Below are 27,630 nucleotides of genomic sequence, written 5' to 3' on the forward strand. Positions count from 1 at the left end.
TGTTTTTGCTTCATTAATTGTCGACTAGTCTTAAAGGGCATCTATGATGTATGGAAGTCCATTCCTGCCACTGAATGAAAAAAAATTATTAAAAAAAAAATTATAAAAAAAAAATCATGAAGTCAAAATTGCGAGTTAAGTCAGAAATCTAAGTTATTAAGTCAGAATTTTGAGTTATAAAGTCAGAATTGCAAGTTATAAAGTCAGAATTGCGATTTATTACGTCAGAATTCTGAGTTATTAAGTCACATTTCTGAGTTATAAAGTCAGAATTGCGGGGTTTAAAGTGAGAATTGCGATGTTTAAAGTGAGAATTGCGATGTTTAAAGTGAGAATTGCGACTTATGAAATCAGAATTGCGAGGTTTAAAGTCAGAATTGCGAGGTTTAAAGTCAGAATTGCGAGTTATAAAGTCAGAATTGCAGGGTTTAAAGTCAGAATTGCGAGGTTTAAAGTCAGAATTGCGAGTTATAATGTCAGAATTGCGAGGTTTAAAGTGAGAATTGCCAGGTTTAAAGTGAGAATTGCAATGTTTAAAGTGAGAATTGCCAGGTTTAAAGTCAGAATATCGAGTTATAAAGTCAGAATTGCGAGTTATAGTCAGAATTCTGACTTTATTTATTTATTTTTACATAGTATTTTTTTTTATTCAGTGGCGGGAAAGGGCTTCCATAATTATGCCCCTTTTTAAAAGATGAAAAATAAGTCTCTGATGTCCCCAGAGTGTGTATGTGCTCAAAATACCATAGAAATGATGTTTTATAACGCTTTAAAACTGACCCTTTTAGGCTTTGATCCTAATTGTGCCATTTTGGTGACTGTCACTTTAAATTCAAATGAGATTGTGTTCTTTTCAAAAGAGGGCGGAGCTACAAATGCCTGTGTGTCAGCATAGTGGCAGATTAAAAACAAGACTAACGTCTTATTCTAATGCTTTCCCCATCTGATGGCACGCACAAAAGGAAAATGTCAATCAACGTGTTGCTGAAGGTGTTTGTTGTTTATTTCAAGTGTGATTATAAAAAATAAAATTAATAAATGGTTACCATTAGAAGCTGGTTATATTCACAGACTGTTTCCACACAACTGTGTGTAAACCCTTTACAAAAGAGATTTCTGCATATAATATGTGCTCTTTAATACTGTTCTTTTTTAATTGTCAAACACAAAGGTCAAATAAAATCTCACTTTTATTCCCCACAAGAACACACTGTTTACCCATAGACGCAAACAACCGCTCGATATGCAGAAGTCTGTCTCCTCCCTAAACAGCAGAAGGAAATGAAATGACTAAATAGGCTTGTTTTGCTGACCAAAACAGGAAACGCCTATAAATTTCCTCCTGAGTGCGAGTTTGCCCTAATCTCTCAGAGTCACCTTGAGTTTCTGTACTTTTTCTTCTGCACCTGTGCTTTTCCTTCACGTCATCACAAACAGAAACGTTCACTGCATTACTCATCTGAACACAGCTGTTTCTGTCCGCGGTGGGCTTTTTCTGTGACTATCTCATGAGTTTGTGTTTTTTTAGCCAAAAATGAATATTCAGTCCTTATTTACTCAACCTCCATGGCTTTCCAAAACTGCATGGATGATGGTGTTTAGTAGAATTGTGAAAACACTGAGGCATTAACACTCACTGTGACTTGAAGAAATATTATAGTTTACTGTAAAAAAACAACAATATATATATACACATGCATCATACATATATATACACATATACATATACATTAAGGGTGGAGCCGAACCCGAATACGGTATTCGGAAAGGCACGAATAGCGTGTTTTTACGAATACTTATTTCGAACAAATACTTGAAAAATTATTTGTATTCGGGAGCAAGAAAAACACTATATCAAAAAGCAGCGTTTCCTCATGAGACCACAGTGCATGCCCGCGTGAGTGAGTGAGTGAGAGAGAGAGAGAGAGAGAGAGAGAGAGAGAGAGAGAGAGAGAGAGAGAGAGAGCGCGAGCGAGAGAGAGAGACGCTCAGTCGGAGGGCGGGGCGGAGGTGTCTGGCACAATCTTCTCCACAGATACAGACAGAGAAGGCTCGGCTGAGCGAAAAAAATTCGTATCTGCATCACTATTTTTGTTAAATAGATTTTTGTACCTTAATTGGGTTCCAGATGCAGTTTATAAACTTGTAGCGGAGTTTGATCGGGATCGGGAAGTTTGCAACCGGGTGCTCTGTTTACGCAACGTTATCTCTGTTAGCGCGGTAATTTAGACAATAGACTGTTGACAGAGTAACATTAACGTTCGTTTATAAAGGTTAAAACGATGCTTGTGCTGTTGTGTCGAATAGTATGCACTTATGGGAGTTATATGGTACGTCTACATTACTGTCTTTTGCAGACAGCAAGATATATGCTATAGGCTAGTTAACCTTAGCATAGCTTCCCGTCAATTTTTATTAACTTGAAACTCCTCAAATACATTTGGGCACCCGAATAGAAAAAGAGTGAGACTGCTTCTGAGCCATTTCTTGGTCCTCCACCAGTCAAAAAAAAAAAAAAAACATGTTCTTTGTGGAAGAATTTTACAGTCAGTGGTGCTGCAGATAAAACAAACTGATACTGTATAAACGAGGCTGAATCCAGCTTCTTATTCGCAGCTTCTTATTGACGCTATGCGGTCCACCTTAAAAACCGCGACGCTTCCGTTTTTCAGCTTCTTATTCGCGCTCATCTTAGGGGCCGTGTTTATTTATGTTTCTTTTTGAAAAATGAAAAATGCTAAATGAAACTGATATAAGATAGAAAACGGGCTGCAAGCATGAAATCTAATTGCATCATTGATTAATTATTGACAGTGCCATCGTTTGAGTACAACATATTTCTGTTTTTTTTCCAGAAATAGTCCTTTATGAAGACTTCACATGACCCACCTATGAATAGACAGTGCCTGCCTCAGCAAGGATTTCAGATACAAAATAATTGTTTTATTAATTCAAGTTGTAAAAGTTAATGCATATGTTTTATCTGCAAATACTACAATTTGTATTAGATTTTAGTAGCTTTTTCTGACACCCACGCCTGTAAATACAATTCAAGTTTTGTTAAACCTATTGTTTCAAAGAACAGACAATGCACTTTTTATACACCTTTTTATACATCTTATACAAATAAATGTGAATTGAACTGAATGAGCTATTGCATAATTGAATACTGTACCATGTTCTCTCTAATATTACACAACAGGTTAATAGTATACGTCTATACACGCGTCTGCATATGTATAAGTATGTATAATTCTATCCCATTGAGAAGACAGACCTAAAAACGGTCAAAAGACAGTCATTTCAATAAATGCCCAGTTGGAGGTGCTATATGCCAAGTTTTTTGCATATTCATTTAATGTTTTATTTTTAACCTTTATGTATTTGTGTGCCTACACTGAAAAAAATCATTCAAAGATGATTCCTTGGATTTACTCAATTTTTTTTTACGTTAGGTTGTTGTAAACAGTTTATTTGCGCTGAATTTAAACAAACAAATTAAGTTGAACATTATTAAACTTAATTTGTTTGTTTAAATTCAACACAAATAAATTGTTTGCAACAGTTTTGCATGCAACACTTTTTTCAGTGTACATACTATATATGTGTGTACTATAAACTATATGTGTGTGTGTGTGTGTTCACATTAAAAATGTTTAACACTAAAGATAATAATAATAATATGTTTGTGTTATACATTTACACAAAATAAAGATGCTAATACATAATCATTTAATAATAATGATATAATAATAATAATTATTATTATTATTAGTAGTAGTTACTAATTTGTATAGTGAAATACAAATATTTTACAATACACTTATACATATTTTACTGATTACATATAAATGGCAATTAATCTATATACCTTATAAAAGTTTATAAATATGTGTGTAAAATCTCTCTCTCTCTCTCTCTCTCTCTCTATATATATATATACATATATATTTACACACACACACACAATACAATACAATACATTTTCTTGTGTCTGTGTTTATATGTATTCATTCATTTTTTTTCGGCTTATTCCCTTTATTAAACTTCTCCAGGACATGGTTTACGCAGCAGATGCCCTTCCAGCTGCAACCCATCTCTGGGAAACATCCATAGTCATACACTATGGACAATTTAGCCTTCCCAATTTAGCTGTACTGCATGTCTTTGGACTGTGGGGGAAAGCGGTGCACCCAGAGGAAACCCACGCGAACGTAGGGGAGAACATGCAAACTCCACATAGAAAGGCCACCTGACCAAGCCGAGGTTCGAACCAGCAACCTTCTTGCTGTGAGGCGACAGTGCTACCCACTGCGCCACCGTGTATGTGTATATGTATATATATATATATATATATATATATATATATATATATATATATATATATATATATATATATACATACATACATACATACATACATACATACATATACATACATACATACATACATACATACATACATACATACATACATACATACATATATATATATATATATATATATATATATATATACATACATACATACATATATATATATATATATATGTATGTATGTATGTATGTATGTATGTATGTATGTATATATATATATATATATATATATATATATATATATATACATACATACATACATACATACATACATATATATATATAGAGAGAGAGAGAGAGAGGGGGAGAGAAAGAGAGAGAGAAAGTAACTATAAACCTATACAAATTGATATGAATTTAACAGTACTACTACTAATAATAATAATAATAATATAAATAATAATAATAATTAATTATTATTATTAATCTTATTTTTGGTATTTATTTAAAAAAATAGATATTTTACAAGACGCATATACATATTGTACTTGCCTATCACAGTAAGATAATACACAAATTAAACACCAGCATTTTCAGGCTAGGTACCTAGTTTTGACACGGCAGAACAGTTTTGTTCCAATGCACTCTTGGCACAATTGGTGGCGCTATATCTCAGTCTTAGAGGGTGCGTTAAATATCTCACTGGGGTCTTGTAGACAATGTTCCAATCTATCAGCAAACCCAGATTCATACCACATTACTGTACCAATTTTAGGTTCTTGACCTCTGAACTTGCAAAAAATCGCAATACAGCAAGGCAAAAACAGCTGTACCATTGCACTCTTTGCACAATTGGTGGTGCTATACCTCAGCAGTCTTTGAGGGTGCGTTGAATATCTCACTGAGGTCTTGTAGACAATGTTCCAATCTATCAGCAAACCCAGATTCATACCACATTACTGTACCAATTTTAGGTTATTGACCTCTGAACTTGCAAAAAATCGCAATACAGCAAGGCAAAAACAGCTGTACCATTGCACTCTTTGCACAATTGGTGGCGCTATACCTCAGCAGTCTTTGAGGGTGCGTTGAATATCTCACTGAGGTCTTGTAGACAATGTTCCAATCTATCAGCAAACCCAGATTCATACCACATTACTGTACCAATTTTAGGTTATTGACCTCTAAACTTGCCAAAAATCGCAATACAGCAAGGCAAAAACAGCTATGTACCATTTCACTCTTTGCACATTTGGTGGCGCTATATCTCAGCATTCTTTGAGGGTGCGTTGAATATCTCACTAAGGTCTTGTAGACAATGTTCCAATCTATCAGCAAACCCAGATTTATACCAAATTACTGTACCAATTTTAGGTTATTGACCTCTGAACTTGCAAAAAAATCGCTTACAGCCAAGTACCATTGCACTCTTGACACAATTGGTGGCGCTATACCTCAGCAGTCTTTGAGGGTGCGTTGAATATCTCACTGAGGTCTTGTAGACAATGTTCCAATCTATCAGCAAACCTAGATTCATACCACATTACTGTAAAATTTTCTGGTTATTGATCTCTAAACTTGCCATAAATCGCAATACAACACGACAAAAACAGCTGTCCTATTGCACTCTTGGCACAATTGGTGGCGCTATATCATAGCAGTCTTTGAGGATGCGTTGAATATCTCACTGGAATCTTGTAGACAATGTTCCAATCTATCAGCAAACCCAGATTCATACCACATTACTCTACCAATTTTAGGTTCTTGACCTCTGAACTTGCAAAAAATCGCAATACAGCAAGGCAAAAACAGCTATGTACCATTGCACTCTTGGCACAATTGGTGGCGCTATATCTCAGCAGTCTTTGAAGGTGCGTTGAATATCTCACTGGAATCTTGTAGACAATGTTCCAATCTATCAGCAAACCCAGATTCATATCACATTACTGTACCAATTTTAGGTTATTGACTTCTGAACTTGCAAAAAATCGCAATACAGCCAAGTACCATTGCACTCTTGACACAATTGGTGGCGCTATATCTCAGCAGTCTTTGAGGGTGCGTTGAATATCTCACTGAGGTCTTGTAGACAATGTTCCAATCTATCAGCAAACCTAGATTCATACCACATTACTGTAAAATTTTCTGGTTATTGATCTCTAAACTTGCCATAAATCGCAATACAACGACAAAAACAGTTGTCCTATTGCACTCTTGGCACAATTGGTGGCGCTATATCATAGCAGTCTTTGAGGGTGCGTTGAATATCTCACTGGAATCTTGTAGACAATGTTCCAATCTATCAGCAAACCCAGATTCATACCACATTACTGTACCAATTTTAGGTTATTGACCTCTAAACTTGCAAAAAATCGCTTACAGCAAGGCAAAAACAGCTATGTACCATTGCACTCTTTGCACAATTGGTGGCGCTATATCTCAGCAGTCTTTGAGGGTGCGTTGAATATCTCACTGGGGTCTTGTAGACAATGTTCCAATCCTTCAGCAAACCCAGATTCATACCAATTTACTCTACCAATTTGAGGTTATGGACCTCTGAACTTGCCAAAAATAGCAATACAGCGAAGTACCATTGCACTCTTGGCACAATTGGTGGAACTATATCTCAGCAGTCGTTGAGGGTGCCTTGAATATCTCACTGGGGTTTTGTAGACAATGTTCCAATCTATTAGTAAACCCAGATTCATGCCATATTACTGTACCAATTTTAGGTTATTGACCTCTGAACTTGCCAAAAATCGTAATACAGCTAAGTACCTTTGCACTCTTGGCACAATTGGTGGCACTATTTCTCAGCAGTCTTTGAGGGTGCATTAAATATCTCAGTTGGGTCTTGTAGACAATGTGCCCATCTATTAGCAAACCCAGATTCATACCACATTACTTTACCATTTACTGGTTATTGATCTCTAAACTTGCCATAAATCGCAATACAGCAAGGCAAAAACAGTTGTACTATTGCACTCTTGGCACAATTGGTGGCGCTATATCTCAGCAATCTTTGAGGGTGCGTTGAATATCTCTCTGGGGTCTTGTAGACAATTTTCCAATCTATCAGCAAACCCAGATTCATACCAAGTTACTCTACCATTTTTAGGTTATTGACCTCTGAACATCCCATAAATAGCAAAACAGAGCAATCCAAAAACAGTTATGTACCTTTTCACTCTTGGCACAATTAGTGGCACTGTTTCTCAGCAGTCTTTGAGGGTGCGTTAAATATCTCAGTTGGGTCTTGTACACAATGTTCCCATCTATTACCAACACCAGATTCTTACTAAATTACTGTACCATTTTCAGGTTATTGACCTCTGAACTTGCCATAAATCGCAATATAGCAATGCAAAAACAGCTATGTACTGTTGTACTCAACCCAGACTCATTCTGAAAACGTAGTCCCGTGGAAGTTTCTGGAGACCGCGAAATACGTTCTGGGAGGCACATATTTGCGCAGTTTTTGTTCTCGCGTAAAGCCACCGGAGGCCACTGTCGAGTGACCATCTGTCTGACTGACTGACTGACTGAATGATTGACTGGGTGACTGGCCAATCGGCTGACCCACCCTCCTCTTCCTTTCCTAAACCCAACTGCCTTTACCAATTGACCCGCCCGTCTGCCCGTTTGCTTCCCTAAACCCGAGCAACGTTTTACAAAAGCTGTCCAGAAAAAGAAAAGCCCTTGTCTGATTTTGTCTACTTTTTCTTAGCAGATTTTTGTCTACCTTTTCACCACATTCTCACCCTGTTATGAACTCGTTCACTTTATTTTTTGGATTCTGTTATTGTCTTACCTGATTTCTGAAACCGCTGTTCTCCGGACTAGAACCGGATTGTCGGGTTGCCGCCGTTGTTGAGGTCAGCTCCTGTCTGCGTCTCAACTTTGCAGACGTACATGACGAGCTGCCGGTGAGCATGAAGACGAACGGCGTCACACCGCCCCGTAGCGTATGCTTAAAAAAATGAAATGCAGCCATACGTACCTCCGGCTAGATAAATCGCGTTCTCCATAAACGTCCGCGAGATTTTTTGAATGAGCTTTGGTTGAGTGCAATGGTACAGCTGTTTGTGCATAGCTGTATTGCGATTTATGGCAAGTTTAGAGATCAATAACCAGAAAAATGTACAGTAATGTGGTATGAATCTGGGTTTGCTGATAGATTGGAACATTGTCCACAAGACCTCAATGAGATATTCAAAGCACCCTCAAAGACTGCTAAGGTATAGCGCCACCAATTGTGTCAAGAGTGCAATAGGACAGCTGTTTTTGTCGTGTTGTATTGCGATTTATGGCAAGTTTAGAGATCAATAACCAGAAAATTTTACAGTAATGTGGTATGAATCTAGGTTTGCTGATAGATTGAAACATTGTCTACAAGACCTCAGTGAGATATTCAACGCACCCTCAAAGACTGCTGAGATATAGCGCCACCAATTGTGTCAAGAGTGCAATGGTACTTGGCTGTATTGCGATTTTTTTGCAAGTTCAGAAGTCAATAACCTAAAATTGGTACAGTAATGTGATATGAATCTGGGTTTGCTGATAGATTGGAACATTGTCTACAAGATCCCAGTGAGATATTCAACGCACCCTCAAAGACTGCTGAGATATAGCGCCACCAATTGTGCCAAGAGTGCAATAGGACAATGTTTTTGCCTTGCTGCATTGCTATTTATGGCAAGTTTAGAGATCAATAACCTAAAATTGGTACAGTAATGTGGTATGAATCTGGGTTTGCTGATAAATTGGAACATTGTCTACAAGATGCCTGTGAGATATTCAACGCACCCTCAAAGACTGCTGAGATATAGCGCCACCAATTGTGAAAGGAGTGCAATGGTACATTGCTGTTTTTGCCTTGCTGTATTGCGATTCATGGCAAGTTTAGAGATCAATAACCAGAAAAATGTACAGTAATGTGGTATGAATCTGGGTTTGCTGATAGATTGGAACATTGTCTACAAGACCTCAATGAGATATTCAACGCATCCTCAAAGACTGCTGAGGTATAGCGCCACCAATTGTGTCAAGAGTACAATGGTACTTGGCTGTAAGCGATTTTTTTGCAAGTTCAGAGGTCAATAACCTAAAATTGGTACAGTAATGTGGTATGAATCTGGGTTTGCTGATAAATTGGAACATTGTCTACAAGATGCCAGTGAGATATTCAACGCACCCTCAAAGACTGCTGAGATATAGCGCCACCAATTGTGAAAGGAGTGCAATGGTACATTGCTGTTTTTGCCTTGCTGTATTGCGATTCATGGCAAGTTTAGAGATCAATAACCAGAAAAATGTACAGTAATGTGGTATGAATCTGGGTTTGCTGATAGATTGGAACATTGTCTACAAGACCTCAATGAGATATTCAACGCATCCTCAAAGACTGCTGAGGTATAGCGCCACCAAATGTGTCAAGAGTGCAATAGGACAGCTGTTTTTGTCGTGTTGTATTGCGATTTATGGCAAGTTTAGAGATCAATAACCAGAAAATTTTACAGTAATGTGGTATGAATCTAGGTTTGCTGATAGATTGGAACATTGTCTACAAGACCTCAGTGAGATATTCAACGCACCCTCAAAGACTGCTGAGATATAGCGCCACCAATTGTGTCAAGAGTGCAATGGTACTTGGCTGTAAGCGATTTTTTTGCAAGTTCAGAGGTCAATAACCTAAAATTGGTACAGTAATGTTATATGAATCTGGGTTTGCTGATAGATTGGAACATTGTCTACAAGATCCCAGTGAGATATTCAACGCACCCTCAAAGACTGCTATGATATAGCGCCACCAATTGTGCCAAGAGTGCAATAGGACAACTGTTTTTGTCGTTGTATTGCGATTTATGGCAAGTTTAGAGATCAATAACCAGAAAATTTTACAGTAATGTGGTATGAATCTAGGTTTGCTGATAGATTGGAACATTGTCTACAAGACCTCAGTGAGATATTCAACGCACCCTCAAAGACTGCTGAGATATAGCGCCACCAATTGTGCAAAGAGTGCAATGGTACAGCTGTTTTTGCCTTGCGGTAAGCGATTTTTTGCAAGTTCAGAAGTCAATAACCTAAAATTGGTACAGTAATGTGATATGAATCTGGGTTTGCTGATAGATTGGAACATTGTCTACAAGATCCCAGTGAGATATTCAACGCACCCTCAAAGACTGCTGAGATATAGCGCCACCAATTGTGCCAAGAGTGCAATAGGACAATGTTTTTGCCTTGCTGCATTGCTATATATGCAAGTTTAGAGATCAATAACCTAAAATTGGTACAGTAATGTGGTATGAATCTGGGTTTGCTGATAAATTGGAACATTGTCTACAAGATGCCAGTGAGATATTCAACGCACCCTCAAAGACTGCTATGATATAGCGCCATAAATTGTGTCAAGAGTGCAATGGTACTTAGCTGTATTGCGATTTTTGGCAAGTTTAGAGGTCAATAGCCTAAAATTGGTACAGTAATGTGGTATGAATCTGGGTTTGCTGATAGATTGGAACATTGTCTACAAGACCTCAGTGAGATATTCAACGCACCCTCAAAGACTGCTGAGATATAGCACCACCAATTGTGAAAAGAGTGCAATGGTACATAGCTGTTTTTGCCTTGCTGTATTGCGATTCATGGCAAGTTTAGAGATCAATAACCAGAAAAATGTACTGTAATGTGGTATGAATCTGGGTTTGCTGATAGATTGGAACATTGTCTACAAGACCTCAATGAGATATTCAACGCACCCTCAAAGACTGCTGAGGTATAGCGCCACCAATTGTGTCAAGAGTGCAATGGTACTTGGCTGTAAGCGATTTTTTTGCAAGTTCAGAGGTCAATAACCTAAAATTGGTACAGTAATGTTTTATGAATCTGGGTTTGCTGATAGATTGGAACATTGTCTACAAGATCCCAGTGAGATATTCAACGCACCCTCAAAGACTGCTGAGATATAGCGCCACCAATTGTGCAAAGAGTGCAATGGTACATAGCTGTTTTTGCCTTGCTGTATTGCGATTTTTGGCAAGTTTAGAGGTCAAGAACCTAAAATTGGTACAGTAATGTGGTATGAATCTTGGTTTGCTGATAGATTGGAACATTGTCTATAAGACCCCAGTGAGATATTCAACGCACCCTCAAAGACTGCCGAGATATAGCGCCACCAATTGTGCAAAGAGTGCAATGGTACTTAGCTGTATTACGATTTTTGGCAAGTTCAGAGGTCAATAGCCTAAAATTGTTAAAGTAATATGCTATGAATTTGGGTTTGCTGATAGATTGGAACATTGTCTACAAGACTTCAGTGAGATATTCAACGCACCCTCAAAAACCGATGAGATACAGTGCCACCAATTGTGCCAAGAGTGCAATGGTACATAGCTGTATTGCGATTAATGGCAAGTTTAAAGGGTCAATAACCAGAAAATGGTACAGTAATGTGGTATGAATCTGGGTTTGCTGATAGAGGGGAACATTGTCTACAAGACCCAAGTAAGATTTTCAACGCACCCTCAAAGACAGCTGAGATACAGCGCCACCAATTGTGCCAAGAGTGCATTGGAACAAAACTGTTCTGCTGTGTCAAAATTAACTAGTGGTACCTAGCCTGAAAATGCTAGTGTTTAATTTGTGTATAATCTTATTTCTGGTGTTGTGATAGACAAGTACAATATGTATAAGCTTCTTGTAATTTTTTTTAATAAAATACCAACAATAAGCTTAATAATAATAATAATAGAATTAATGATAATATTATTAATATTTTTTTATTTTTATCATTTATATTAATATTAGTAGTATTAGTACTGTTAAATTCATGTAAATTTGTATAGGTATATAGTTAATTTGTATATATATATATACATATATATATATATATACACACACAGGGCTAACATGGTGGCGCAGTGGGTAGCACTGTCGCCTCACAGCAAGAAGGTTGCTGGTTCGAGCCTTGACTTGGTCAGTTGGCCTTTCTGTTTTTGCATGTTCTCCCCGCTTTCACGTGGGTTTCCTCTGGGTGCTCGGTTTACCCCACAGTCCAAAGACATGCAGTACAGTTAAATTGGGAAGGCTAAATTGTCCATAGTGTACGACTGTGGATGTTTCCCAGAGATGGGTTGCAGCTGGAAGGGCATCCGCTGCATAAACCATGTCCTGGAGAAGTTGGCGGTCATTCCGCTGGGGCGACCAAAGTTTAATAAAGGGAACAAGCCGAAAATAAAATAAATGAATACATATACATACACTTAAATAAACACAGACACAGGAAAATGTATTGTGTACTGTGTATGAATATATATATATATATATATATATATATATATATATATATATATATATATATATATATATATAGAGAGAGAGAGAGAGAGAGAGAGAGAGAGAGAGAGACATATTTTACACACATATTTATAAATAGGTACATATTAATAAATTTTTATAAGGTATATAGATTAATTGGCATTTATTTCAGTACAATATGTATAAGTGCATTGTAAAATATTTTTATTTCACTACTACTATTACTACTAATAATAAAAATTAATAATAATAATAATTATTAATATTATTAATAATAATAATAATAAATCATTATTATTAAATGATTATGTATTGGCATCTTTATTTTGTGTAAATTTATAACACAAACATACTTTTTTATCTTTAGTGTTAAACATTTTTAATGTGAACACACACACACACACACACACACACACACACACACACACACACACACACACACATAGTTTATAGTACACACATACATAGTATGTAGTAGGCACACAAATACATAAAAGTTAAAAATAAAACATTAAATGAATATGCAAAAAACTTGGCATATAGCACCTCCAACTGGGCATTTATTGAAATGACTGTATTTTGATCGTTTTTAGGTCTGTCTTCTCAATGGGATAGAATTATAAATACTTATACATATGCAGACGCGTGTATAGACGTATACTATTAACCTGTTGTGTAATATTAGAGAGAACATGGTACAGTATTCAATTATGCAATAGCTCATTCAGTTCAATTCACATTTATTTGTATAAGGTGTATAAAAAGGTGTATAAGAAGTGCATTGTCTGTTCTTTGAAACAATAGGTTTAACAAAACTTGAATTGTATTTACAGGCGTGGGTGTCAGAAAAAGCTACTAAAATCTAATACAAATTGTAGTATTTGCAGATAAAACATATGCATTAACTTTTACAACTTGAATTAATAAAACAATTATTTTGTATCTGAAATCCTTGCTGAGGCAGGCACTGTCTATTCATAGGTGGGTCATGTGAAGTCTTCATAAAGGACTATTTCTGGAAAAAAAACAAAAATATGTTGTACTCAAACGATGGCACTGTCAATAATTAATCAATGATGCAATTAGATTTCATGCTTGCAGCCCGTTTTCTATCTTATATCAGTTTCATTTAGCATTTTTCATTTTTCAAAAAGAAACATAAATAAACACGGCCCCTAAGATGAGCGCGAATAAGAAGCTGAAAAACGGAAGCGTCGCGGTTTTTAAGGTGGACCGCATAGCGTCAATAAGAAGCTGCGAATAAGAAGCTGGATTCAGCCTCGTACTGTATAATGTGTGCAAAAGTGAAATCGGCAGAGATATTAAACATCTGTCAACATCTCCTATGCATAATCATTCATTTCTTTTCGGCTAAGTTCCTTTATCAATCTGGGGTTGCCACAGTGGAATGAACCACCAATTTATCCAGCATATGATTTACGCAGTGGCTGCCCTTCCAGCTGCAACCCATCACTGAGAAACATCCTTCTATGTAATGTATTATCACATGCACTAAAAGCATCCTCTCCTGATACTGTCTGTGAACCCCCCACAAGCATCAATCCCCTCAATCAGCACAGCTATGTTCTGCTAAATCCTCCACAAGCACCAAACCATGAACACAGCCACATTCTGCCCCAGCAAGTCAGTTTCAAACATAAAAAACAAAAATAACAAACAAACTTTGTGTCTGTTTTGTGGCAGGCAGATGACAATAGCAGGGCTGTATCTTTTAGTATTATATAGAATACTTTTGTTCTGCCAGATCTCCCAGGCAGGGTTTTATTTAGATTTATTTAGTTAATTTTAGTTTTTGGAATTCTGTGCATTGGAAAGAAGTTCTTTCAGAAGAAGAACAGTTTTTTGAAGTATTTTTTGTTTTTATTCTGTCTATTCAGTGTCCTTCAACAAGAACGGTGGTGGTGGGGTTCATAATATTCACAATGGTATTTTATTAGTTGTTGGTTTAACCATGGATGAGATAATGGCTTCTATGTTATTTTCTTTTCAATGACATTTCTTGTCACATGTTCAATAACAACAACCAATATTACATATCTATAATTTATATAATGGGTATAATTAAACAATACTTTCACTATAACGTAAATTAGAAGAGTAATAGAAAAAATATATATTTTTGCGCCATTTTGAATTTTACTCGAATACAAATACAAATACTTTTCCCCCCTCAACAAATACAAATACAAATACCGGCTGCTCCGCACATCCCTAATATACATATATATATATATATATATATACAATTATATATATTCATTCATTCATTTTCATGTCGGCTTAGTCTCTTTTTTAATCCGGGGTCACCACAGCGGAATGAACCGCCAACTTATCTAGCAAGTTTTTACGCAGTGGATGCTCTTCCAGCCGCAACCCATCTCTGGGAAAATATATACATATATATATATATACACACACACACACACACACACACACACACACATATATATATATATATATATATATATATATATATTCAATCTGGCCGCTGCATCGGAGCACAGTAGCGCGGTAGAGCAGGTAAGAAAACAGAAAATATACTTCATATACTTCCATAAGTCGTTATACTAAAACATGCTAGGTAATTTTAACACCATTCATGCTTCTTCTGACAGTTCTTGACTGTAACCTACAGTGTTTAATAGTTGTAAGCTTAGCGTAGAACTCCTACACATTTTAAAATGTCATTATCAGCAGATAACGTGATTTAGGTTATACAGACTGCTGTATGCTACTAGCAATATAGTCTAACATGCAAAAGAACCTATAGCTATAGCCATAGTGCTGTAGGCATTAGTAGTGAACTCTGAATACATAGCTAACCTTTAAAGTAAAATATTAAATACATGCATAGGTTACAGTATGTAATTAATCCTCTCATAATCCTCTCATGATGCAATCAACCCCATATTATTTTGATTCTTTATTCTCTCCACAAAGTTTCTAACAAGTACCGAGCATGCAAGTGCTAAGAATCACTTTGGGGTATGCATGTGCGGTTCATTCCGCTGTGGTGACCACAGATTAATAAAGGGACTAAGCCGAAAATGAATGAATGAATGAATGGTACTGCTTATATTATTTCACCATCTCTACACCAATGAATGTAAATGAGCGTGTCTGTGGGTGGGGTTGTGTCGTTGTGGTAATGTGGGCTGGTATGGCTACAGTGCCAGGGCTGAATTTTTGTCCCAGTCCGCCCCTGGATGTGGTTGCCAGAAGTTTACTGTTAAAAAAAAGCTAGTATTTTACAGTACACTACCATATTTTACCATATTTAAATAATTCCATTTTAGAGTGAATGAAAACATCCCCAACAGCACACAAGGGTTAAAACTTCACATTGCTTTGGAATAACGTGAAGGTGAGAGATGAGGATTTTTATTTATTATTTTTGTGAATTATTCCGTCCTCTCTCTAGGCTGTCCTGTTATGCGTCATGCCAGATGTCCATTAGATTGCAGAATTTATAATCTGACCAAATCTGGGAAGTGAAAGGTCGGATGTGTCGTGTGTCTAATGCACTGTAAATCAGCCTATGCTTATGTAGCTCATTCTGTCTTTCAGAAAAATTCCACGGTCCCACTTTATATTAAGTGTCCTTAACTACTATGTAGTTGCATCAAAAAATAAATACAATGTATTTACTGTGTTCATAATGTATGTGAGAACACTTGTGGTGCTCTTAAATTGGGATAGGGGTTGGGTTATGGACAGGTTTGGTGGTATGGGTAGGTTTAAGGGTGGGTTAAGGTGTAAGTAATGGTCAGCAGTGTATTTACAAATGTAATTACAGAAGCTAGTTACAGATGTAATTACATACAGGTATTAAATTAAGCATAAGTACACAATAAATACATGTATTTATACAATAAGTACATTGTAACAAACAATTAGTTCCTGTGTAAGTACATATTAGTTAAGGACACTTAATATAAAGTGGGACCAATTCCACTTATTTTCCGCGGTTTATATTATATCATTGTTCACTGCAGTGACTTCATGAGTCAGGAGTTATTTTAGTGGTTCTATACATTTGCTTCAGGGAATTTTAACATCAAGTGACCAAACGCAATATAAAACCTATGATTTAAAACATGAAGCATTATTTTAGCCCAAATATTGTGAAATTATAGACATAAATGAAAGTAAAATGCGTAGTTTAAACATTTAAATATTAATAATTTAATTAAAATTTAATTTAAATGTTGTAAGTCAAATTTAAATCAAGTGGTTGGAATGTCTATATATATATATATATATATATATATATATATATATATATATATATATATATATATATATATATATATATATATATATATATATATATATATATATAAATATATATATTTTTTATATATATATATATATATATATATTTTTTTTTTTTTTTTAAATATATATATATATATATACAGTATACAGTATGAGCAGGCCGAGTGCCTTAGTGCCCCACTAGTGATGATATACAGCCATATCGCACTGCTACGAGTGTGATATTGCGTTTATACAACAGTTCAACGACATAATCGTGTGTTTAAAAACTAAAATTAAACACGGAAAGTCTAAAAACCCTTTTGTATGAGGAACTACTTTCTTCCACCATTCCTTCACATCTGCAGCTGACGTCAGAACAGCAGAAACCATAGCTAATTCACCAACATTACTTTAGAGCTAGTATTTGAATGATTCTCTAGCATAACATCTAAAGAGATGACATTGCTGGTGATTTTGCTTACATTTTAAGATTATAAGTCTGAACGGCATGAAATGCCATCAGTCTAGAGACATTCCCAGTATTTCGCTGTCGCAATCAGGAGATCACAATAATTAACCCCGAAAAGCTAAAGCAAAGCAAACACTACAAGAATAACATTACTGTTGTGGTTGTAATAAGAAAAAAACACTAAACGCATGAAGGCATTATTTCTTTCTTTTTTTTACTGAACTATTCTGCAGTAGCGTAAACTTGAGACTAATTAGAAACAAACCAACCAAAAAGTTATACAAAGAGTCAACACAAAATACAATCATTCTAAAAATGTGAATCCCATCTCACACTCAATACACTACAATTATATGGTATAAACACAGCACTACAACATACAAAAGAGAGATTACAACTAAGAAAGTCACTCGTTTTATAATGATTTTATCAGCTGTAGTTTCAATAAATTTTCCTCTAAAGGCTTATTTTGCTGTTTCTGTTGCATAATTTAAATTATGAATATTTAAAATAACCACTATCATTATAAATAAACTGCGTAGTTGCAATCTAAACAACTACATTCTTACCTAAAAAGAGCTTCAAAAGTACATTATGTTATCCAACAGCTGCAATATTGGTCAAACTGTAGTGAGTCTATTGATCTGCTGAGTGTGAGGCGGCAGTAGGGGTTCTGGTATTGCAGAAAATGCCAAGGCTATCAGCAAATCGGATTCAGGAAACACAGAACCGTTGTGTGTGTGTGTGTGTGTGTGTGTGTGTGTATATATATATATATATATATATATATATATATATATATATATATATATATATATATATATATATATATATATATGATCCAAAAATTAGTAGACCAAATAATATGTTATATATATATATGATCCAAAAATTAGTAGACCAAATTAATATGTTTTTTAATGCAATTTGTCAAGTTTAAAAAAAAACCATCTTTAAATCTTTTTATTTTTATTTGAAAAACTGTTAGGGTCAATATTATTTGCAAATTTATTTATTTTCTTTTTTTTTCAGTTGTCTACAGAACTTTTGTCTTAATATAAAGATGAAAGTTGTTTAATTCTATAGGATGCCTTACAATATTATTTTGTACTTATAACGTTTATTATTCAGTACTGAAGCCAAAACTGGAGCTAACAAAATAATGATCCAAAAATTTGTAGACCAAATTAATATGTTAGGGAAAAATATTAAATAGTTTTATTAAACAAAAATATATAAAATGCTATTGATGTTATGTACTTTGTATTTTTTGTTATATATATATATATATATATATATATATATATATATATATATATATATATATATATATATATATATATTGCGTGATTTAATATATTATCTTTCTATTTCTAAAGATGTTCAGTGTCTAAAATACATTTTAATAAATATTTCCTATAAATAAATCTGTGTTGTTTTATTAAAAACACTTTCATTAATGTAAACTTGATGAAGAAAAATGCCTGTATGTTTTATATGTGCCAAAAACAAATCAATCTAAGGCGTAACGCCATCTAACTGCAAGACATTTAAGGAAAAAAAAAATTAATTGCTGCAGTTTCTGAAATGCTCTGGGTGTAGCTACTGTACCTTATCTGGACCCTTACAAAGGAAATGAACTACACCATGGGAGAATTTCCACAGCAGGTCACACCCTTGACATTGAATGGATTTACACTGTACTGGTGTTGACTAACAGCCTGCTCCAACACAAAGCTGGCTATCCAGGAATGATCATAGCAAGCAGACACTACAAAGCCAAAGAGTGTATAATGCAGCATAAGAGAAGCCGAGAGCACAGTATCATGTGGAGAGCAATATGCTGATGGTAATTACTAATGATTACTCCACTACACGAGCCTGGAGCCGCCAAAAACGATGCAGTGACTCAAGATTAACTGGAGCTTAATGAATGACATGGTGTGATGCTTTTTTAAAGGTCCACTTTCAGACTGGCTGATTGCTCAAGCAATTTACAGTCTGCCACAAGCAGATTGCACTACTAAACACTCAAAAGAGAACTTACTATAATACAAATATGATATACTCATGCACAAAATAAAAGAGCAATGTTTTGAACACGTACATAATTGTAATTTCATGGTGTTTGCTGATATACTGTGCCTTTAAAGGTCCAGTGAAATTAAAATAACGTTTTATGGTTGCTAGTATCAGTATGTTAGCCTTAAAGGGTATCTGTAAGCTAGTGTGGTACAAAACAATGACAAAATTCATGTTTAGATAACTGATCCAAACATGTAAAACTTGTAGTTAGTCACTTCCACCTAAATGGATCAATGTTTTTTTTTTGTTTGTTTTTTTCACGTCAGACGTCACAGACATGTCACTTGTATACTTTTAAATTGGGCAACAGTGTAGCTGTCAATATGGTGAATAAAGCCCGGCCTTCTATTAAAGGAGCCAATCAGCGATCGCTGTTTGGCGAATAAAGCCTGCCTTCTAGTACAGGAGCCAATCAGCGATCGCTATACAATGACAATTCTCCAGGGGAGGGGATCGGACCAGATGCGAGTTTCTGCAGATTTTGTGGGATACGAACATTTAGAAATTAAACTAAAGCCTGACTATCTAAGACCAGGCTGGAAATGGCTGGAAACCCCTCTAAAACCAGCATGGTCTACCAGCTAAAACCAACCAACCAGCCTAGGCTGGTTTAAGCTGGATTTTTCAGTAGGGTCCCCATTCAAACAGAATGCCCAAGCATTCTGCCTGAGAGGCGTTTCAAAGATGGTCGCCGAGTGAACTGACTTGCCTTAAACGGACTTGAAGGGCCTCAGTTTCTTATCAAATCTTCTGACCAATCAAATGCTCTCTAGCATAGATATATACACTAGATGTCGCATAGGGACCCTGAGCATGCGTCACGTAACGAGCAAACAAAGAAAACAAAGCACAAAGGCAGAACATTTCATAGGTAAGATTAAGTTTTTTACGTTTTTGTATGTTCTGAACTTTTGTGATAAACAGGTAGCATTATTGATGATAACAGTCACTTACTGCGTTCACCAAAAGGCAAAGTAGCTCCAACTCGCACTTAATACTCGGCGTATGCTAGTTTTGTTGAATAAAATCAACAAACAATGCAAAAGAAATATGACAACGAGATGCTGCGCTGCCAAAAACCACAGTCACAGCCACAGTCCTCCACTGTTCCTTGGTCCCGCATTCATTTCAAAGGAGCGCTACCCTGTTCCAAAATGGCGGCTCTATTGACGCATTCCTTCCAATAGACAACAACAGGATAGGCGACATCTAATATATATATCTATGGCTCTCTAGTATCTGACATGCCCCGCCCCCTTCAAGACGCTTCACATTTGCTTTCATTTGATGCGCTTGACACTCACACTGGCAGAGCATTAATTAAACAAAACGCTATTGGCTGTTTGTGAAAAGGGGAGGAGCTACTATATGCATCACCGTCTCTTCACGTTTCAGTTGAGATTATGTCAAACCTCGAATAAAAAATGCACATTTTAAAGCACATAATGAGACCTTTAAGTAGGGCTATTTCATACATATGACAGTAAATATATTTAAATAATGATGATCATTTAATATATTTTTTTTTACAATGCAAATAAGTGGCCGAAATAAGTGTCATGCGAGATGTGATATGCTGTTGTTAGCCACACAAAACAGATGTCACAGGGAACTTACTATAGTTAAAATACTAGTTATTCACAAAACAAAAAAGTACCATGGTAAAGCTGTGTTTTGAAGACAAATATAGTGGTAATTTCATGATATATTATATATTGTGCCTTGACTACTACATAAAATCACAGTAAACATATAAAAATGAAAATCATTTGATTCAGAATGACAATCATATTTACTAAAATAAATGGAAATCATCAATTTACTAAAATAAATGGAAGATATTCACCATGCTAGATGTGATATGTTGTTAACCACGCAAAGCAGATGGTACAGGGAACTTGCTATAGTAAACATGCTATAATTATACACAAAACAATAAAGTACTATTACTAATCTATCTTTTAAACACATAAAAGTAATATCGGATGCACTGAGATATTGTGCTTTTAAGTAAAAATACAGTAAATAAATATATAAATAGTTGATCTTTTGATTCTGAATGACAGTCATGATTATGTACTTTTTTAAACCTCCAAAAAATGACAGAAATTTACCATGTGAGATGTGTTATGTTGTTAACCACACAAAACAGACGGCACAGGGGCAGGGTGGATTTAGTGATTTGGGGGCCCTAAGCAAGTCCAAGCACGGGGTCCAAAAGTCCTAAAATGCACTCTTTCGACTTTTATTTTATTTATTTAGTAGTTATATATATATATATATATATATATATATATATATATATATATATATATATATATATATATATATATATCACTCAAACTTCTTTTCTACATTTTATCTTAATAAAATCTCCACATATTAAGTGATCCGTTTTCTTAAAATGCAATTTACAACTAAAAATACAACAAAAAATAATTAAACTGCTCTTTGATTGGGGGTGGTGGACAAATTTGTGTCGATGTAATACTATTTTATATTATTATAACATGACATTACACTATTATAATAATATTCCATTTTATTTTATATTAAATAATATTCATTATGTTTAAACTATATTTGACTCTCACCATACAAAGTATGATAGAAACCATTGCTATATATAGTTTAAAGGTATAGATATTTATTGGGGGCCCCGAGATTTTCTGGCACCCAAGCGGCCACTTACCTTGCTTATTGGTTAAATCCACCCCTGCACAGGGAACTTACTATAGTAGTTAGTTAAAATACTACAGTATAGGTATGCATAAAAAAGCCAAAAAGTACCATGCTAAAGCTGTTTTGAACACATATAAAGCTCTTCAATAGTGGTATGCATCATGGTTTCGCTGATATACAGTGCCTTTGTGTATATGTATCGTGTGTATATATATATTGTAAATACACAAATGAAAGATGATCATGTGATTCTGAATGACAATCATGATCATGTACAAAAAAATGACAGAAATTGACCATGTGAGGTGTAGTATGTTGTTAACCACACCTTTTAATAATTTTATCATCATTTAGTTTACTAATTTTCATGATGGTGAGCACACAATAGATGAATGTGCACATCATTAATTTCAATATACTTATATAGCCCATCAAAGCACAATGATATAGCCCAATGGGCTCCCGTCTGGCCAGATGTAGTTTTCCGGAAATGCACACTATTAACGCATGTAAATACTGTACATGATGTATAATTTATTTAGCATGCGAGCACATAGTATCTTCTATCAAGAGTGATGTGTGACCTTGTTGAGAAGAGCGCGCGCGCGTGTGTATATGTGTGCCGATACAATAGACTGACCGGATGGATGAGCCGGACACATGAACCCGCCTGACCGGCTCTTTCTCCGGCGCGTGCACATACCTGTGAAGTGCTTGAGGGTCGCCTCGCCCTGGACCCACAGGCTGAGCACTTGCTGCACCGACAGATTAATGGAGTAATCCTTGTTCATGTTCGCGCCGGGCGGCTGGAGCGCGGCCCTTCTGCTCAGAAATCTGCCCGAGGATGGAGGACACATGGAGGCTCTTCACCGGCGCCGCTGCTCGCTGGAGGAGGATGGCAGAGCGCCGGTCCGTCTCATCAGCTCAGGGGCCATGATGGGTACGGCTGACATCCACACACACACATTCACACACACACACACACACATACACTCACACACTTTCGCATTCACGCGCACTCTCTCGCTGTCACACACACAGATGCACGCGCGCGCGCACCGGCGCTTCTGCAAGGCGCTTAAAGGCGCCGCGCTCTTAAAGGGAGGTGAGCATCACATGTACAGTACGACCAAATACTGCAGTTTATGAATGAAATTGTGTACTATTCTATCTATCTATCTATCTATCTATCTATCTATCTATCTATCTATCTATCTATCTATCTATCTATCTATCTATCTATCTGTCTGTCTGTCTGTCTGTCTGTCTGTCTGTCTGTCTGTCTGTCTGTCTGTCTGTCTGTCTGTCTGTCTGTCTGTCTGTCTATCTATCTGTCTATCCTAATTAAATTTTTGTATTTTTCTATATGGAATAATTTTATAAGAACTTGAATAAATTGTATTGCTGTTGTTGTTGATAGTAGTAATAAAAATATCAGTATTCCTAGGTAATGTTTATACTGTATCGATTTATAAAAGTGTGTATATTGCTGTTGGCACAATTTCTAACTAACTACGACTGCTCATGCAATATTTAAAAAAAAATAAAAGATTAAATGTACTATTACCACTACCACCACAACTACTTCTATCCCTATTATTATTATTAATATTCATCCATTCATTCATTTTCTTGTCAGCTTAGTCCCTTTATTAATCCAGGGACTACAGCGGAATGAACCGCCAACTTATACAGCAAGTTTTTACACAGCAGATGCCCTTCCAGCCACAACCCATCTCTGGGAAACATCCACACACACATTCACACACACTACTGACAATTTAGCCAACCCAATTCACCTGTACCGCATGTCTTTGGACTGTGGGGGAAACCGGAGCACCTGGAGGAAACCCACGCAAACGCAGGGAGAACATGCAAACTCCACACAGAAACGCCAACTGAGCCGAGGTGACCCAGTGACCTTCTTGATGTGAGGCGAACGTGCTACCTACTCGCCACTGCGTCGCTATTATTAATGTCATTATTATTAATATTACTATTATTATAAATAATAATAATGGGCATCAAGGTGGCAAAGTGGGTAGAATAATCATCTCACAGCAAGAAGGTCGCTGGTTCGAGCCTCAGCTGGGTCAGTTTGCATTTCTGTGTGGAGTTCGCATGTTCTCCCCGTGTTGGCGTGGGTTTCCTCCAGGTGCTTCCCCCACAGTCCAAACACATGCACTATAGGGGAATTGAAGAAACTAAATTGGGCGTATATGAGAAGGAGTGTGTATGGGTGTTTCCCAGTGATGGGTTGCAACTGGAAGGGCATCCACTGCATAAAACATATGCTGGATAAGTTGGCGGTTTATTCTGCTGTGGTGACCCTAGATTAATATAAGGACTAAGCCAAAAAGAAAATGAATAATAATAATAATAATAATAATAATAATAATAATAAAATAGTTTCAGAAATGTATACTATGTTGTTAACAACAACAAATATTTCAAGCCATTATATTAATACTAAAAATAATTGTTATTGTTATGTATATTAACAAAAAGCTTTTGGATAGAAAATCAAGTTTAATGCTACGGAAAATGAGAAATATTTGTATATTTAAATATTAAAGTATTTAAAAATAAATTAATATTATTAGGATCATCATCAGTAATCATAGATTTAAATAATCAGTTTAAGCATAGTCCAATGGTTCAATTAAAACTGGTAAACAATGAACAGGACTGTTTAATTTAATATCAATAACATTAATCATATAACATGCTATTATTATTTTTGACAATATTAATGATTCATTCATTCATTTTCTTTTCAGGTTAGTCCCTTTATTAATCAGGCGTCGCCACAGCGGAATGAACCGCAAACTTATCCAGCATATGTTTTACACAGCAGATGCCCTTCCAGCCGCAACTCATCACTGGGAAACACCCATACACACTCCTTCACACACACTATGCCCAATTTAGTTTATTCAATTCCCCTATAGCGCATGTGTTTGGACTGTGGGGGAAACCGGAGCACCCGGAAGAAACCTACGTCAACATGGGGAGAACATGCAAACTCCACACAGAAATGCCAACTGACTCAGCCAGGGCTCGAACCTGCAACCTTCATGCTGTGAGACGATCATGCTACCCACTGCGCCATCGTGACGCCCCATAATGGATTTATATAAATATTAATTTGAAATAAAATTATAAAATCATCATTATCTCCAGCATTATTCATTTGACAATTCACATAGCTTTCGTTTAGGTGTTAATCCTTGTAGATTACTACCTCATTAAAATCATCATGAAGTGAATTTTTAGCAGTCATTGCTGGAACTCCATTAGAATATTTATTTTATCTTGTCTTGTCTCCTCTTGCTGTTGCTCTGCTGTGTTAGATAATGTGTTGCTGTTCTGGAAAATTCCACCGAAAAATCTATTTTAGGACTGACAGTGTTCACCTTAAAATGCCTATATCTAGGAATTGAGACAATAACATTCGCTCAGAATTTCCCTTAAAGAGCCCATATTATGGGTTTTTGAAAATTGCCCTTCATGTAGTGTGTAACACAGCTCTAAGTGAAGTGAAGTATCCAGCTAAGGCTTAAATCTGTTAGTGTACAGTGTTTAAAACGGTTGATTCATCTAGTCGATGAATCAACGATGAGTCGACTCATAGTGCTTCAAACGAGTCGCCTTGATACCGAGTCATTAGGTGTTTCGCCATGACGTACGAATGAAACCAAGTTATTCACATGCACGCGCAAACCCGTGAGATTTCGAACCGGCGACCTTCCGCATGGGAGTCGGTTGCTCTAACAAGGAGGCTTAAGACCATGGCGTCTAGTGTCTGTCGCTGGAGCATCTTTAGAGGTCAGAGGAGTTAGGCTTACCTGCACAGCACACACTAGCTGGCCTCCGTTACACTCACCCCCCTAAACCTCACTCCCATCCGGGTCACGGCACCAATTTAACCCCACCGGTTTTACACCACCCAACCCGCTCCAAGCTGGTATCGAACCGGCGACCTTCCGCATGGGAGTTGGTTGCTTTAACAAGGAGGCTAAAGACAATAGCCTCTAGCGACTGTCGCTAGAGCATCTTTAGAGGTCAGAGGAGTGAGGTTTACCTGCACAGCACTTACTAGCTGGCCTCCATTACACTCACCCCCCTAAACCTCACTCCCCTCCAGGTCACGGCACAAATGTAACCCCACCAGTTCTACGCCACCCAACCCGCTCCGAGCTAGTATCGAACCGGCGACCTTCCGCATGGGAGTTCTTCAGAGGAGTGAGGTTTACCTGCACAGCACACACTAGCTGGCCTCCGTTACACTTAGTCCCTTTATTCATCAGGGGTTGCCACAGCAGAATGAACCGCCAACTATTCCAGCATGTTTTACACAACGGATGCCCTTCCAGTTGCAACCCAGTACTGGGAAACATCCATACTCTCTCAAATTCACACACAAACACTACGTCCAATTTAGTTTATTCAATTCACCTATAGTGCATGCAGTTGGACTGTGGGGGAAACCAGAGCGCCACGCCAACATGGGGAGAACATGCAAACTCCACACAGAAATGCAAACTGACCCAGCCGGGACTCGAAACCAGCAACCTTCTAAAACCACTTCTAAAAAAAAAGAATGGGCTTATTGCACTCAGATTAAAACCTGAACATGATCTAATGGGATTTTCATTGGGAAATTGACATAATATCTTCTCCTCCCTGATCATTTTTCCACTATATGCTGGTCTGATATTTAATCTTGCGCTTGCTGTATTGTTGTACTGTATGCTCACAGCATCTGCTTTCTCACTGTACAGAAATGCTCATTATTAAACAGTGACTGAATGCCAGGTGATGTGAAGAGGACACCTGACACCTGAGCAGAGAGTGGGGAAATTGACCTTTGTGAAGAAATACAGCTCCTCTAAAGGGCCCAAGGGCGTGTTTCCAAAGGCAAAGAGAGTTATTCAGCTCCAAGGACATTGTGGGACTTGAAAGCATCACTAGTTGAACATAAACAAACCTAAAGCCCACATAAATTAATAGGATACATACACAGGGACTTTTCATTTTCAGTGAGCTGGCTTAGTTCCAGTGGTGTAAAGTACTTAAGTAAATGAACTTTGTTACTTTGCTTAAGTATTTTTTTGGGCTACTTTGTACTTGTACTATTAAAAATATAAGCAACTTTTACTCCCTACTTGACTACATTTTTGATTGAATATTTGTACTCTTTACTCCACTACATTTGAACGGACGCTTATAGTTACTCGTTACATTGTGATTGTGCGTGACAAGTCGGGACTGATGACCGTCCATGGCCTTATCTGAAAGAAATGTTTTCATTTGCCGATATGCAAAATGCCTCTTACAGGATGCAGTGTCTACTATAATAAGTGCTTTTAAGAATTTATCGGAAAATTTGAGAAAACACATTGAAGTAAGAGTCTATTTAATGTTAATTTATTGTGAATTAAGTGACTTTAATACAGTTACTGTTATGGCAAAAA

General features: G+C 36.5%; 1 protein-coding gene across 1 annotated transcript in view; it reads right to left on the reverse strand.

Annotated features, from left to right (window-relative positions):
- tmem170b (transmembrane protein 170B) overlaps window positions 1-23,196 on the reverse strand; it is a 35,884-nt gene extending 12,688 nt beyond the window's left edge. Inside the window, exon 1 of the mRNA XM_087295266.1 lies at window positions 22,857-23,196. Within this exon, the coding sequence (XP_087151392.1) occupies window positions 22,857-23,010 (154 nt within the window). The 5' untranslated portion in view covers window positions 23,011-23,196. The remainder of the gene's footprint in view (window positions 1-22,856) is intronic.
- Window positions 23,197-27,630: the final 4,434 nt, after the last annotated feature.

The sequence above is a fragment of the Danio rerio genome, chromosome 19 (genome assembly GCF_052040795.2).
Source record: "Danio rerio strain M-AB ecotype USA chromosome 19, GRCz13ab, whole genome shotgun sequence".
Classification (NCBI taxonomy): domain Eukaryota; kingdom Metazoa; phylum Chordata; class Actinopteri; order Cypriniformes; family Danionidae; genus Danio; species Danio rerio.